The sequence below is a fragment of the Coenobita brevimanus genome, chromosome 69 (assembly GCF_032717465.1).
Source record: "Coenobita brevimanus isolate Jiangsu-jjx chromosome 69, ASM3271746v2, whole genome shotgun sequence".
In the NCBI taxonomy this organism is placed as follows: domain Eukaryota; kingdom Metazoa; phylum Arthropoda; class Malacostraca; order Decapoda; family Coenobitidae; genus Coenobita; species Coenobita brevimanus.
In genome coordinates, this window is record NC_137022.1 from 16,068,030 (window position 1) to 16,084,170 (window position 16,141).

The 16,141-nt window shown below is 41.4% G+C and overlaps 1 protein-coding gene across 1 annotated transcript in view; it reads left to right on the plus strand.

Annotated features, from left to right (window-relative positions):
- Positions 1 to 16,141, plus strand: part of LOC145406141 (nephrin-like) — a 199,006-nt gene that overhangs the window by 87,745 nt on the left and 95,120 nt on the right. Inside the window, exon 12 of the mRNA XM_080277339.1 lies at positions 10,909 to 11,116. Coding sequence (XP_080133465.1) covers positions 10,909 to 11,116 — 208 coding nt within the window. The remainder of the gene's footprint in view (positions 1 to 10,908; positions 11,117 to 16,141) is intronic.

Genomic DNA, 16,141 nt, shown 5'->3' on the forward strand with positions numbered 1-16,141 from the left:
CTTGGCAATAGCACATCGCAGCTGTGCCGCTATTAGTATTAAACATTGTCATCTATTTGTCATGTCTGTTAAGTTACCACAGTATCATAACCATATTGTAATTTTCCTTACTTCCTGCATTAATTTAATTAAAATTAGAGGGTTCGAATAAAGAAGTAGGAAAACGAAATGTCACTGGCTTTGCGTACTCGGTACAGTATAATCATTTATACCAACAATGCCCTATAAGAAATTTGATTCTATACACGTGAAGTCATTGAAATTTTATAGAGGGAAAAGGGTTGTGTGTGTGTGTGTGTGTGTGTGTGTGTGTGTGTGTGTGTGTGTGTGTGTGGATACCAAATATAAGGAAAAAAAAGTCAAAACACTAAGTTCTTTGTAGAATGTGTACTTTTTTATTTTCATAGAGGGAACTTTTACTTCACAAACGCTTCAGACCAATGACGTTCCTTGGTACTTTTTTCCAACATCCTTTACTACAAAACCTATTTCCTAGTTAAAAGGAAAAGATATCATTGCAGTTAAATGGTTAAGTAAAAGTGTTGATGCTTCGATTAGCAAGAGCGCCTGACATACCTACCCGACATTGGCTCAGCAAGACTGTGGGCCACAGTGTTGCCACTGCCAAATTTCTAAACGTACCAAAATTGTACCAGTTTTCATAAAAATGTACCAAATCAGCGAGTTTTGGGGTAATTTTCGATTTTGGGGTAATCACATCAGTCAGTGCATTCACCAGCCATTTAATAGTATTTTAAGATAAATCACTATTCATTTTCACAAAATTAAGATTAAACATGCTCTCATCAGTAAAATGGTATGCAGTAAATATGACCTTCAAAATTCCTTTAAATTAAGGAACATAATATTTCACACATAGCAAAAAAAAAAAAAAAAAATAATAATAATAATAATGTACAATACTTAAAATATACTTTAGTTACAAAAGCCCACCTTTAGAACAGTCCCACTTAGGCACTGTAATCAATTTATCATTTTTCATATCATTAATATTGCAGAAACAATAAAACAATGGCATGAACACATATTGTACATTTATATAATGATATTTGGCATTCTCATAAACAATAGGTTCCTTCAAAACTATATTTTTCTGCATATTGTAGTTGTAAGAAATTATCAAACCAACCTATTAATTGCACTTCATTCCTAGAAGCAGAACTCTATCTGTATAAAAAATCATTTCTAATTTCCTATCACTGGACTGATGGGATTAAATAATATCTTCATCTGATGATTAATAATTATCGGGTTCCTCATTATTAACTGGCATTTCACTGTGCCTACACACGTTCATTTTATCTGTTGGTTCCCAGTTATAGCATCGTTCAGTCTGATGTAAAAAGACGGTCCCAAAATGTCTTATACATTCAGTTTAATATAGGTAGTCTTGTAATTCGGGAGTGACGTCACTGACTGGTAAGATTTAGGTTCTTCAAGATATTGGCATATACAAGCTTACAACTAGATGTTGGCAAAAATATTTTAATTGAAAATATTCATTTATAGCTAATCGATGTTTGGCAGCTATGTGAGGCCACCGCCATACGCGTAGCAGAAAGAGACTAATCAAAGAGAGTATGTGGAAATTGTACCAATATGAAGACCATTTTGTACCAAAATGTACCAGTATTCTTCAAAATGTACCAAAAATGTCGATGACGTACCTTGTACCAGAAAATATCAAAAAGTACCAAAATGGTACAAATATACTCTTAGTGGCAAACCTGGTGGGCCGTGGCTTCTTTCATCCTACTCGCCTCTCGAGCCGATGGGCGGGTTGGTGGGGCGAAGGAGGCGGGGCACAAGAGGCTCTGGCTAATGCTACCAGTATAACTGAACCCTTACAAAATTTCTATCACTTTTATAATTATAATCAATACTGATAGCCTTACTAAGCCAGTGTGCCTTACTAAACCAACCAAAGTGCCTTTAACTTATGACCACCACAACAAACCACAAACACGCCATCACACATCATCTGCCACAAGTTTATTTTTTTTTTTTTAGATAACAGAACGGAGGAAGGAAAAACAAATGAATAAAGAAAAAAACATACACCAGATTACTGGTCTCTTCTGTTCATAAAATATCTGTAACAGTTAGACTTGAACAGCTGTGGGTTGAAATTTGGAGGGAAACAATTCTGGGGAAGCGAGTTCCAGAGAGATGCAGTTCGGGGAATGAAAGAATTCTGATAGGCAGAAGTTCTGCAATATGGCTGAGTGACATTCCAGTCATGAGTGCTACCAGATGCCCGTGTAGCACGAGGGAAGGCATGGAGAGGTGGCATCATGGACTCAACTTGGTCTGAGCATTTGCCAAAAAAATATCTGTAAAATAATGCAAGGGAGGCAACATTCCTTCTTACTTGCAGGGGAGGTAGTAGGAGGAGTAGACTGTAGCACCAGTCGAACAGGGCAGTACTCCCGAGGTTGATGGCAAGCTGGTGAAAGGGAGAGCTGGAGCTCCCGTTTCACCAGCCCTCAGGACTTGATCCTGACCATCTCCCGTTTCTGAACATTTTCAGTGCATTCATTTACACAGAGAGTAGGCCAGCATGCTCTCATAATACCTCTACCTTCAACTGTCTACACCACACTACATGCGCATAACATATCACACCATCTATTCACATCTTTAGTAATGGCCGCTGCAATCTTACAATCAAATGAGGTGGTACCTCGGATTGCCACCACCGGCAGGGTAGGGCTGGAGGCACAGGGTCCTTCTGGTCGCCATCAAGCAACTGTGCCGGCAGCGACTGTTGCTATTTCCGGAAATGCTCGTCGGCGAAGAGGTGACGGTACGGCCTTATTCTTTACCAACATCCGCGGCCTTACCACAAATTTAAACTCAGTTCATTTTTTCCTTCAGTCCATATCCCCTTTGGCCCTTTTCCTCACAGAACCACAAATCTCACCCTCTACCGATATATCTCCATTTTGTTTTCCCGGTTACCATCTACTTACAAACTTTCGAAACAAGGGCGGCACCTGTTGTTATATCAAATCCCAATATGCAGTTGATACTATTTTAAACTTCACTTCATCCAGTTTTGATTACCCATTATATAAATTAAATTGCCAAAACATTACCAAATATATCTGTGTAGTTTATCGTTCCCCCAATGCTTCTTCGGAACCCAGTGTATTTGATTCCATATCCACTCAGTTGAGTAACCTTGACCTTGCCCTTGGCAATGAATTTACCATTTTGGGTGATTTTAACATACACAATGTTGAATGGTTATTGCATTCTGCCAGGACTGACGACGCTAGTCTAGAATGCGAGCTGTTTGCGGAACCGTTTAATCTCACCCAGTTGGTAAAGCAGCCAACCAGAATACCTGATAATCCTGACCATAATGCCCATCTCTTGGATTTATTCTTGACAAATAATCCAGATCAATACAGGATAGAGGTACTGTCACCACTTGGATCCTCTGACCACAATCTCATCAAAGCCTCATTAGTTAACCCTCCTACACCTCCCCACTCCGAACCTGTCAGGGTGACCCGATGGCACTTTGACAGGGCAGACTGGGATGGATTTAGAAATTATCTTGCTGATGTTCCATGGCAGTCTTTCTTCTCTAGTGATCCCAATTCTACCCAGTCCCACATTTGCGACTTAATACTAGCTGGTATGGATTTATTCATACCAAGTCAGCAATTCACTAAAAGATCAAACTCTCCAAAATGGTTTGATGGCAATTGTGCCAGAGCAAAAGCCCAAAAGTCATTAGCATATAACTCTTACTTAAAATCAAAAACATCTGAATCACTCTCCCAATTTAAAATTGCTAGAAATCATGCAAAAGCTGTATTAAATCTATCTAAATCAAACTTTCTTCAAAAGCAAGCATCAAAACTACTTAACAACCCTAATGACAATAGAATATTCTGGTCAACTCTTAATTCTTTCAATAATAACTTTAACAAGTCATCTTCCATTCCCCCACTAAAATCTTCAGATGGCAATATTACAAATGACCCACGTGGGAAAGCAGATATCTTTGCTAGTACCTTTGCAAGAAACTCTATTATAGATGATACCAGCCAGAATGTCTCAGTACTGGAACTTGATTCTCCCGAAATTGCCCCACTTAAAATACAGACAAGATTCGTAAAATCCATCCTAGACAATTTACCTACCAACAAAGCTCCAGGCCCAGATGGAATTCCACCAATTGTTTTGAAAAAGTGTTCCCCTGAACTTGCCTCTGTCCTAGCCAAATTATTCAGACTATGTATACGTACTTCTTTATTCCCAAATTCATGGAAAGAAGCCAATATCCACCCAGTTCCGAAGAAAGAAAGTTCGTCTGACCCCTCCAATTACAGACCAATAGCTGTCACATCTTCTCTTGGTAAGGTATTTGAAACTTTAATTAATAAGCATATTGTTAAACATCTTGAATCCAACAACTTAATTAGTGATAGACAATACGGTTTTCGCCACGAAAGATCCACCATTGACATACTCAATCTCTTAACTCATACCATCCATCAATCAATTGATCTTTTTGGAGAAACTCATGCAGTAGCTCTTGATATCTCTAAAGCTTTCGACAGAGTATGGCACCGTTCGCTGCTGTCCAAACTCCCTTGCTATGGACTAACGTCTTTTGTTCCTTTGATTTCTTCTTATCTTAGTGACAGGAAAATAAGAGTAAAAGTAGATGATGTATATTCGATTTTCCATTCAGTTAACGCCGGCGTGCTGCAGGGATCAGTTCTGGCGCCAACCCTATTTCTGGTTCATATTAATGATCTCTTATCTGTCACTCACAATCCCGTTCACTCATATGCAGATGACTCATCACTACATAGTTCATTCACACTCAGACATCCATTTACAGAGTCTAATATCTCTACCTCTGAACTCAGTACAGCCATCTCCATAAATCAAGATCTAGCTACAATCAGTGAATGGGGACAAAACAACCTTGTCTCTTTTAATGCTAGTAAAACTAAATATATACAGTTTACTAATAGACAGATATTGCCAGATTCGTACATTACCTTCAGTGCTACTAATATTCCCATCTCCAAAAGTATTGAAATTCTTGGTGTCTCACTTAACAGTGCCCTCAGCTGGACCTCTCATGTCAGATCACTTGCTAAAACCGCCTCAAAGAAACTTGGATTATTGTACAGAGTCCGTAACTTCTTCGCCGATGAGCAGTTAGCTATAATTTATAAGAGTCATATGCGCTTTCAGCTTGAATATTGCTCACCCTTGTGGAATGGTTGTGGAGAGGTTGCATTAAGACAACTAGACAAAATTCGGAATAAAGCTGTTAGAATCATTAACAACCCTGCCATTACATATAAACTACCTCCCCTGCAAGTAAGAAGGAATGTTGCCTCCCTTGCATTATTTTACAGATATTTTTTTGGCAAATGCTCAGACGAAGTTGCGTCCATGGTGCCACCTCTCCATGCCTTCCCTCGTGCTACACGAGCATCTGGTAGCGTTCATGGCTGGAATGTCACTCAACCATATTGCAGAACTTCTGCCTATCAGAATTCTTTCATTCCCCGAACTGCATCTCTCTGGAACTCGCTTCCCCAGAATTGTTTTCCTCCAAATTTCAACCCACAACTGTTCAAGTCTAACTGTTACAGATATTTTATGAATAGAGGACACCAGTAATCTGGTGTATGGATTATTTTTTTTCCCCCTTTTGTTTTTCCTTCGTTCTGTTATTTAAAAAAAAAAAAATTATAGTGGCAGGGTTGTTAATAATTCTAACAGCTTTGTTCTGAATTTTGTTTAGTTGTTTTAATGCAACCTCTCCACATCCATTCCACAAGGGTGAGCAATATTCAAGCTGAAAGCGCATATGACTCTTATAAATTATAGCTAACTGCTCATCAGCGAAGAAGAGGAGTATCAGTTAATTCAATTATTAGTAAAAGACAGCCTTATTAAATATTAAATCATATCACCGCCGGATTAAGGGGGGGGGGGCCCAAGAGGCCCGGGCCCTGGGCCTCCCACCAAGAGGGGGCCTCCCACCAGAGCAACTTGTGTTCATTTCATTTCGTGTTTATGCATTACATATTACAGCATTGGATGAATAGTCCCCGTTCAGTATTTCCTAACTAAAAGTGTCCTATTTATATATTAGGATTTAGGTTACCAGTCTGTGGTGTATGCCATTGGGGAGTTGGAAAGGGGGCCTCCCTTTCAAGCGGGCCCCGGGCCTCCCACATGCTTAATCCAGCCGTGAATCATATACAAAACTGAAAGCACAACAAGCACATTGCTCCAATTTATCGGTAAATGATATGCAGAAATAGAAGTAAAACATGCAGATTACCTCATTCATATCAAATTTAAATTTAAACAACAAATAATAATACAATAAAGAAGAGAGAACCTGTATTTTAACACAGGAAAAATCATCAGAGAAATTACCAATATGTCGGGAATCGAACCCGGGACTCTCAGGTGAGAGCCAGGCAGCATACCACTACACCACGACCAGGTAAAAGTTAATTCACGTTGTCACAGTCTTGTAACCAACGTCCCTCCGCCCCCCACTGTGGGCCTGAAGAGGGTGAGTTAACCCCCTGGCACTCGAGCAAGTAGATGCTTTTAATCTATCTCAAACACTTACGGCAAGTCAGAATGAAGAGAGAACCTGTATTTCTCTAATAATACAATAGCTCTAATATTATCAGATTTAATTTCCTTTTAAAACTATTATGAAATGTAGAACCACTGCCGGGCCCTAATAATATTAGTATTGCACTCCAGTATATAATCTTTGTGAATACCATGGCCATGCCACAGTACCAGGAGGAAACATAAGTGTTTCAGGTGTTCATGTGCAACAGACTTGCTGCTGTGTGTTTACTGTAGGCTGGGACCTCTCTGTAGGAATGTGTTGGTGATTCATAACCCACCAGAAGTGGCACTTGACCATTTCCAACATGGCAGGCAGCAGAATGGTGACATGGAAATTAATAAAGCAATCATTTACAATATGCACGCACGTGCATGATCATATTGACATGCTTGGTGGTGAAAGACCCCATGGTTAGGTGATGGGTAGGAATGAACGCCAAAAAGTGAGAGATACGGAAGTGTGGGGAGGGTTGATTCACCACGAGGAGATGAATAATGGTGAAATTAAGGATGAAAATCATCATGGAGATGTGTTTGACAGAAATGAGGCTCAGAATGAAGACCACCATGGAGGAGTGCATGAATGAGGGAATCATCGTCCCCAGAACGATCATGATACTCTTACAGACAAAGAGGAAGCAGAACAGCCACACAGGCCTGGGTGGGAAGGTCATTCTACATACTGGATGGGCAAAGCTAAAAGTAAAAAGTAGAAACCTGGGTGAACACTACATACAATGAAGTAGTTGATAAGTCATCAAGTTACATTTCTGAGTTTCCCAAATGCAATGCAACCATTGACGTGATCAATGAAATTACGTGTAAGCACACTCATTGCCTCATTCTCTCTTTAGGTCCTTGTACTGATACCTCATCTCTTCCTTAACAAGACCCGCTCAAGAGCAAACATCACAGCATTATTATGGCTATCCAAAGGCATGTTTAAATATGGAAAAGAGGTGAAATTGAGAACATACTTGAGGAAGCAAGGGCCTTGCAGATGAGAATAAGCAACCTAGGCAAAAGAAACCTGACCACCAACTATGTGGCAAGTATTTTTGGCAGCAAGATGAGACTGGGTAGAGTCTCGATGGCGACAAGATCCCTGCCAACTGAATCATCAAATGGAGTACTTGACAGAAGAAACAGTGCAACAGCTAAAGGAAAAACACCCTGTTGCAAGACAAGCAAATGCCCAGTCAAAGTTTGACGGGAACTACATTCCACCCAATCCCATCATATATGGCAGGATAACTGGAGATATGGTGTGGAGGAATGCAATCCACACTCAAGGAGAGGCAAGACTGTCAGACCTGGATGCATAATCTTGGACAGTAATCCTTAGCAACAGCAAATTTGGGAAGGCAGCAACAGACCTGTGAAAAACCATTTCCTCACCTGCAAGGAATCTGGTGGCTCCAAGTCACTGTAGTAACACTGAAGCACTGACGGCGTGCAGACTAATACCCCTTGACAAGAATCCAAGGTGTGGACTCATCGGGATAGGTGAAATATTAAGGAGGATTATAGGAGAGTGCATTATGGAGGTTGTGAAAGCTGATATTAAGCAGGCACTTTACAACTACCAAGTGTGTGAGGGCCAGCAGGGCAGGAGGTGAGGCAGCAGTTCACTCTTTGAGGAAAATATCTGAAGAAGAGAATTGTCATGCAGTATTACTGGTTGGTATCGCAAACACATTTCATTCGGTCAGTCGAGAAACAGTGTTGCACAACATAAAAGTTAAATGCCCAGAAAATGCCCATTATGTGGAAAACACCTACAAAGAACCAGCAAACCTTTACATTATGCGTAGGACGGCTGATCATGATGTCACTGTTATCCAGTCTACAAAAGGAACTACCCAGGTGGACCCAGTGGCCATGGCTGTGTACGCCCTGCTGTTAGCAGTGCAGCAACAACAGATTAAATACAAGGCCACCAATGTAAAACAAGTAGCCTATGCAGGTGATCTCATAGGTGCTGGTAAGGTGGAAGATGTGAGGAAATGGTGGAACTTGTAACATCTCGTGGCCCTGAAATACGTCATTACCCTAATGCAAGTAAGTCCATCTTGATCGTGAAACTAGCTTACTATCAAGATGCACAGGAAGCCTTCAGAGGCACAAGGGTGATAGGGACAAAAGAAAATCAGAGACATTTAGGTGCAGTGGCTGGAACCAAAGAATTCAATGGCAAATATGTGAGCGATAAGATAAAGACTACTGCCCCCGAGATATAGGCCCTGAAGCCTTTGCCCAGAGTCGGACAAAAAAAAAAAAAAAAAAAAAAAAAACATGTAGAAGAAAAACATTTGCTATCCAACCACGCAAAAAGAAAACCCCATGCAGCATACATGCATTTACCTATTGTGTAATGCACAAACTGTCCTTCGTGATGTGGACCATCCCCAGCATAGAGTTGGTACTACAGTCACTGAAGTATTCCTTCAGGGATCCATTCCTCCCATTACTCTCCAATGGCCACATCCCTACACCACAAGAGAGTGATCTTCTAGCACTACTACCCAGAATACGAGGCCTTGGCATTATAAATCCAGCAGCCATGACAGGCTATGAACATAAAAATTCATTTAGACTCATCGAATCCTTGTCACAGAAGATCTGTGCCCAGGTTGAGATGAGTGAAATAGACCAACAGTGGCAGAAGGATGTAAGGTCAAATAAGAAAAAGAACGGGGGGCACAACAAAAAAGGACTAGGTGCAGCACATAACCGAACATCTTACATCACACTAGTGCAGATGCATTGAAATGGCACAGGAGGTTGAGTCATAGAATTGCCTGACAACCATGCTTCCCAAGGCAAAAGGTTTCCACTTCAACAAACGAGAATTTATGGATGCTGTAACCTTGAGATATTGGTGGTCAATAGAAAACCTACCTCAAGTGTACCTGTGGTACTGTCTTTAATGCAAACCATGCAATGGTTTGCAAGAAGGGAGACTTTGTGTGGATACAGCATGATGAGGTACGCAACCTCACTTCGAAAATGCTATACGAAATATGCCATGAAGTTACCACTGAGCCAGCTCTGCTCTCTCTAGCCGGTGATCACTTCATTCACAGAACAGCTAACACATCAAATGATGCTAGAATGGATGTCAGTGATAGAGGTTTCTGGACACGTGGGCAGAAGGCTTTCCTCGACATTAGGATATTTGATACCATGACTGCATGTCACGTGAACTGTCTCTCACGGCTATCAAGAAAGGATCCAGCATGTGGACCGCTGTCGATTCACTCTTGTGTTCACATCAAGTGTGATGGGGTCTAGGGGTGGGGAGATTCTACTCGTGACTGAGAGATCCTCCCTGAGAAGGAACATCAAATTCAGAATTCTATTTTGGCCTAAATGAGATGTCGACCGTTTGTACTCCTATGCCTTAGGGACGCAAGACATGAGCCCTGAGGCCTGTCTCTCTAGCGGGTATGGATTACGAAGCTAGTGTGATCGAAAGCCACATTGACCAGTGACTCATAATATACTAATGTTTTTATTAGCACCGTACCGTTAATAAATGAATAAAGTAATAAAAATAGTAGCATATGGCTGGTAACCACAGTCGTCGGCGTGTCTGAGGCCAAGGGATTATATTGTGAAGGTTAATATTAACCTTCACATAACAACTCCAAATGGTGAATTGTATTATGAAGGTTGGTGTACACAATATATATCCCAAAATAATGAAGGCGAACACTAATACCACTTCTATTACAACAGCAACTACTACTACTGCTACTATCACTACAACAACCAATACTACTACTACAAAACAACAACAGTTACTACTACAACTGCTTCTACAACTACAACAAAACAACAACGACAATTACTACTACTACTACAAAACAACAATGCCAACAACAACAACATCAACAACAACAACAACTACTACTACTACTACTACTGCTACGACCACCACTACTACTACTACTACTACTACAAAACAACAACAACAACAACAACTACTACTACTACTACTACTACTCTGCTACGACTACTACTATTACAAAACAACAATAACAACAACAACAGCAACAACAACAATTACAGCAACAACAATAACAACAACAACAACAACAACAACAACAACAACAACAACAACAACAACAACTACTACTACTACTACTACTATTACTACTACGACTACGATTACTACTACTACTTCTACTACTACTACTACTGGTAATTGTACTGCTACTATCACAACTACTACTTCGTCAGGTGGAGTTCATTTGGCGTGTCAACAGCAGCATGGGCGTGAAGGAGATGCCGTCCACCGCCTTCCGCACTCAGGGGCGTACCAGTACTCTCGTGTACCGTCCCCACGCCCACGCCCACGACCGGGAGCAGTATGGAGTCGTCTTCTGCCTGGGGTCCAATAGGATTGGAAGCCAGAAGGTCCCTTGTACGTTTATTATTACCCCGGCTGGTGAGTTTATCGATTTATCATCTGTCAGTCTAACAACCTGTGTGCATACCTGGCTACTTACCAACATACCTACCTACTTCCATTCGTCCATCCATCCCTATCTCCATATTTACTTCCCTCCCTTCCTCTCTCCATCTCTTTTACCTGCCTCCCTCCCTATTTCTATCATCCGCTCCCTCCCTACCTCATCCTTGGGTGGGAAAGAAGATGCAAGTGATGAAAAAACAAGTGGTGGTGAGGAGGAGGAGGAGGAGGAGGAGGAGAAGGAGAAGGAAGACGAATGGATGATGATAATTGATGATGTTAATGTATTCTCGTTGGGCAAGGAAACTCCAATACCTTTCCCTTATTGATTTATTTTGTTTATTACATCGTACTGTCTCCTCCTCTGTGTTGCATAAATCCTTCCAATATCGCCATACTCTGCATAAATAACGTACAAAAGGATATTAACCAACCATATCTAGAAATATTTCATCAATGAGAAGGTGTTATAGGGACCTTCTTTAACCAACGAGAATACAAGACTAAGTGTTCTCTCTCTCTTTCTGTGTGTGTGTGTGTGTGTGTGTGTGTGTGTGTGTGTGATGTGGGCCCGTAGATTTACCATTAGGATTTCATGTTATTCTTAAAGACGCAGTTTTGGTGCTGGGTGCTTTAGTGGGAACTTAGAGGTTACAGCCATGGAGTCTAGTTGATCTCTAACTCTCTCATACAATCTCCCAGGGTAAAGGTAGAAAGTTTCCTTTGTGTGTATTGCTCAATGGCACGACTATACTGTGTACACATAGCACAGTTTCTTCAGCAGATTTGGCAAGAAGGAAGCTGACCAGTGCAGATTCATGACTTTCTACCTCGTTTGACTCATGATGGATAAGCAAGAATCATGACTACAGTTGGGAGAATATATAACTAAATTAAATTATATAGATAAGAGAATGATACACTACTGATATTTGTTAGTGATGAATATTAAAGTTACATAACAGCTCGTTATAGAGGAAACACAATGGTATCGTGAGAGAACAAGATTTTGTAATAACTAAATAATGTCCACATAATTAGTTGGGTGTCCATACGTCTTCACACAAATCAACTGTGTATAGTAGTAGTGGAGTGGGCCATGGTTTACCCATTTCATCATCGTCCCACTCAAATTTCTCCAGCTTCAGCGTCAGGCTGCAGTTTCTTCTCGTCACTTTCACAGTTAACAAGTTTCATTGTTTTCACAGTTTTAACTAGTCCACTGTTTTTCACATTTAACAAATTCCACTGTTTTTCACATTTAACAAGCTTCACTTTTTTTTTTTTTGTTCCATGTTGTAACCTAATTTCATGGAGTTTTTTTTTCGATACGTTTAACTCAGCAGTGGACAAAAAAATTATTACGATTAAAAAAAATTTCTTTCATTGGTGAGTGTAATAAGAGAATATACATATAAAACGAGGGAAGATACTAAACAGGGTTTGAACAACGGACAAACACAAATAAAAGAGATCAGACTGGACAAACGGTCATGAGACATAAGAAAGAATGTACCCCTTCCACAATATATCTACCCCCGATGTATATATGTCCCCCCCCAATGCATACATGCCCCCACTAAAATTGCTGACCTAGCACGCTTTCCCACGCCTGAACGAAGGCGTTATTGCATCAGTTCTTAGCAGGCAGCCAAGACGGGCAGACTATTTTACTATGAGCTTGTAATAAACTCCTTATCTAGCTGTTTGTACATGGAGTTTCTATCACCAAAGTATTGCAAGTTACATTTGGTGGCAGCGGTGGGATACGAACCCACGCCTCCGGAGAGACTGGAGTGTCGAGATGTATGACGTGCAGGGGTGGCTGGGCATAGCTGGGCTGGGGCGGGGCGGGTCGGGTCGGGGCGAGGCGGGGCGGCGGGGGAGAGACAGCTGGGCGGAGAGGAGAAGAGACGCCGCAATGAATCACCGGCAGGGAGTGGCGGTCTTAGGAGGCTCCGTAATGCAGACCAGATGCGGGTGACAGTAGGGCGTGGCGGCGATGGGGCCGGTGGTGGGTTATGAGGGCAGATGTTGGTTCAAGGCAGGTGTAGAGCTGTTGAGTTGCAAATGCAGAGAATGGTGGTGGGCAGGCAGTGGGCAGACAGTGATAAGTGGCACCGTGGGGGCAGGAGTTATGATGAGTGCAGAACAGGTGCTGGGAACAGGTGCAACAGGTGCGTAGGGCGGCGACGGCGACACTGGCGGTCAGGAACAAGGCGTGTGGGTGGGGTTGTTTGAGAGGTGAGCACTGGTGAGAAAAATTGTACACTCGGAAAGCACAGCCAGGGATTACGCCACTAGAGGCACTGAGGAGGTGCGAGGCTGGGAGATGCGAGATGTCGTGTATCTTGTGATGTCACTAAAAATCAGTGGAGGCGGTCAGAATCTGATGGTTCGAAACACCGCTGCTACCAAATGTAACTTGCAATACTTTGGTGATAGAAACTCCATGTACAAACAGCTTGATAAGGAGTTTATTACAAGCTCACAGTAAAATAGTCTGCCCGTCTTGGCTGCCTGCTAAGAACTGATGCAATAACGCCTTCGTTCAGGCGTGGGAAAGCGTGCTAGGTCAGCAATTTTAGTGGGGGCATGTATGCATTGGGGAGGGACATATATACATCGGGGGTAGACATATTGTGGAGGGGGTACACTACAATAACCAATCTGTGAACAGAAATCTGCCTACTAGAAAATGATGGTATTTCTTTAATCCATTACTGAGTGACAGTGTCTCCTACAGAAAAAAAAAAAAATGAACGAAGAAAATGGAACTCTCATATCTACTCCTTGTTTATCATGTATCAAACTATTATTGTGTAATTCCCATTATGTCTATGTATACCTTCGACCCTTACTGGACTCGTACCTATTAATCCTTGTATATCTTATATGTATATATCCTTCTGATTCCCTCCCCTCAACATGGCCATGTCTCCCCTACTGCCCCTGTATCATACTTATCCCTTGTACAAACCTCCCCGCCTTCCCTTAATACTATAATCGAACACCATTTAACTCCTGGTGTCAGGAGACACCATCTCAGCTACCCGGGGGAGTAGTGTACCCCCTCCACAATATGTCTACCCCCGATGTATATATGTCGTCCCCCAATGCATACATGCCCCCACTAAAATTGCTGACCTAGCATGCTTTCCCACGCCTGAACGAAGGCGTTATTGCATCAGTTCTTAGCAGGCAGCCAAGACGGGCAGACTATTTTACTGTGAGCTTGTAATAAACTCCTTATCTAGCTGTTTGTACACGGAGTTTCTATCACCAAAGTATTGCAAGTTACAAGAATTCATAGTACACAAATGCCGTATAACGAGAGTCTTTGTGACGCAGAGGGAAGGTAAATAGTTGGAAGCGATCAAGGATGACTGTAGAACGAAGAGGAATAAGAAAGTCGTGGAAAGGAGGGTAGTATCTAGTACAGGATAGTCGTAGAAAGGAAGGTAGCTTCTAGTGCAGGATAGTACAATTTTAGACTTGGGAAAGAAATAGCAGACCAAGATTAAAGTTAGTACGAACCCATTGCAAAATTAAGTGAAGATCTTATAATGGGACAAGGTCTATGGTAACATGACAATTGATAAATTCTCTACTTGCGACGTAAGTTATTAGAAGGTGATATACAATATTCCTGTAATAACATTAATTTTATCATTTCGCTAAGACTTTGAAAACTTGTAAAACTGCATGCCTACGTCATTCATAAATTTAATCATTCTACCTAGTAACAAATGTAACAATAATGTAACAATATTAACTAGTAACTGAGCTGTAACATCATATCTAAACAACACTACCTAGTAACAGAGATATCAAAAAATATGTAACAGTTCTATCTCGTAACAGATGTAACAATGTATGTAACAGTACTATCTACAAACATGTAACAACTTATGTAACAATATTACCTAGTAAGGGAGATGTAATAATATATGCAACAATACGACCTAGTATCGGAGATGTTATAATGTATGTAACAATGCTGCCTACTAACAGAGATGATGTCCTCCACTGATGTTACTTCCCCCAGGGGTTTACCAATTGCCCGTTGGGCGGAGGATCCCATGTACTGTATATCCCTGTCACCCAGAGATGAACTAAGGACAGCTAGTGCCAGCAAGGCTGTCTACTCTCTCCACAACATCTTATCTCCCGCCTTCAGAAGGCGGAGCGATAATGTTTTTCCCTGCCTCTGTGTGTGTGTGTGTGTGTGTGTGTGTGTGTGTGTGTGTGTGTTCCCATTATATCTCATGAACGGGTTGCGGTATCAACATGAAACCTTCAAGATATCAAGAAATGGCCAAAATCTTGGCCAAGTGAAAATGGACAGTCGGGGTCAAGGTCAAGGTTACTAAAATGGTTGCCAAAGGTCAACTAATTTTTATCGCCCACTTTTAACACCATTATATCTCACGAACGACTTGAGCTATCCCTTCAGGATATAAAGATATGGCCAAAATCTTGGACTTGGTCAACAGTACATTCTGGTGGGCGATCAGTACTCGGCTCCTGAATGGTTTTCTTTCATTCATAAAAGGAATCCTGATTAATGTTCAAATCATCTAAGTGGTTCTGACAGGAACAGTCACAAGCAACAGAGGTGCGAGTTGCTGAGCGAAGCTTTTGTCTGCACCTAGTAACTGTAGAGTAGATGATGAAACGGTAGCAAGGGCAGGAGGAGGAGGAAGTGGAGGAGGAGAAGGAGGAGGAGGAAGTGGAGGAGGAGAAGGAGGAGGAGGAGATGCATCATTTTCCTGATTTTCCTCCCACTCGAAGAACCTGGGAGTTCCCTTAAGATTGTCTGAGTGAACTCACTTACTGTCAGATGACAGTAGGCCTGAAAATTTGTCATTTAATTTAGAACTACGTGTATAGGAACGAGAAAATACTAAATCTCCAACGTTAATGCCGATAGGTGATACAGACTTATGCTGGCGATGTATCATGTCCTCTATAGATAAGGCCAGATTAGCCTTTATACAC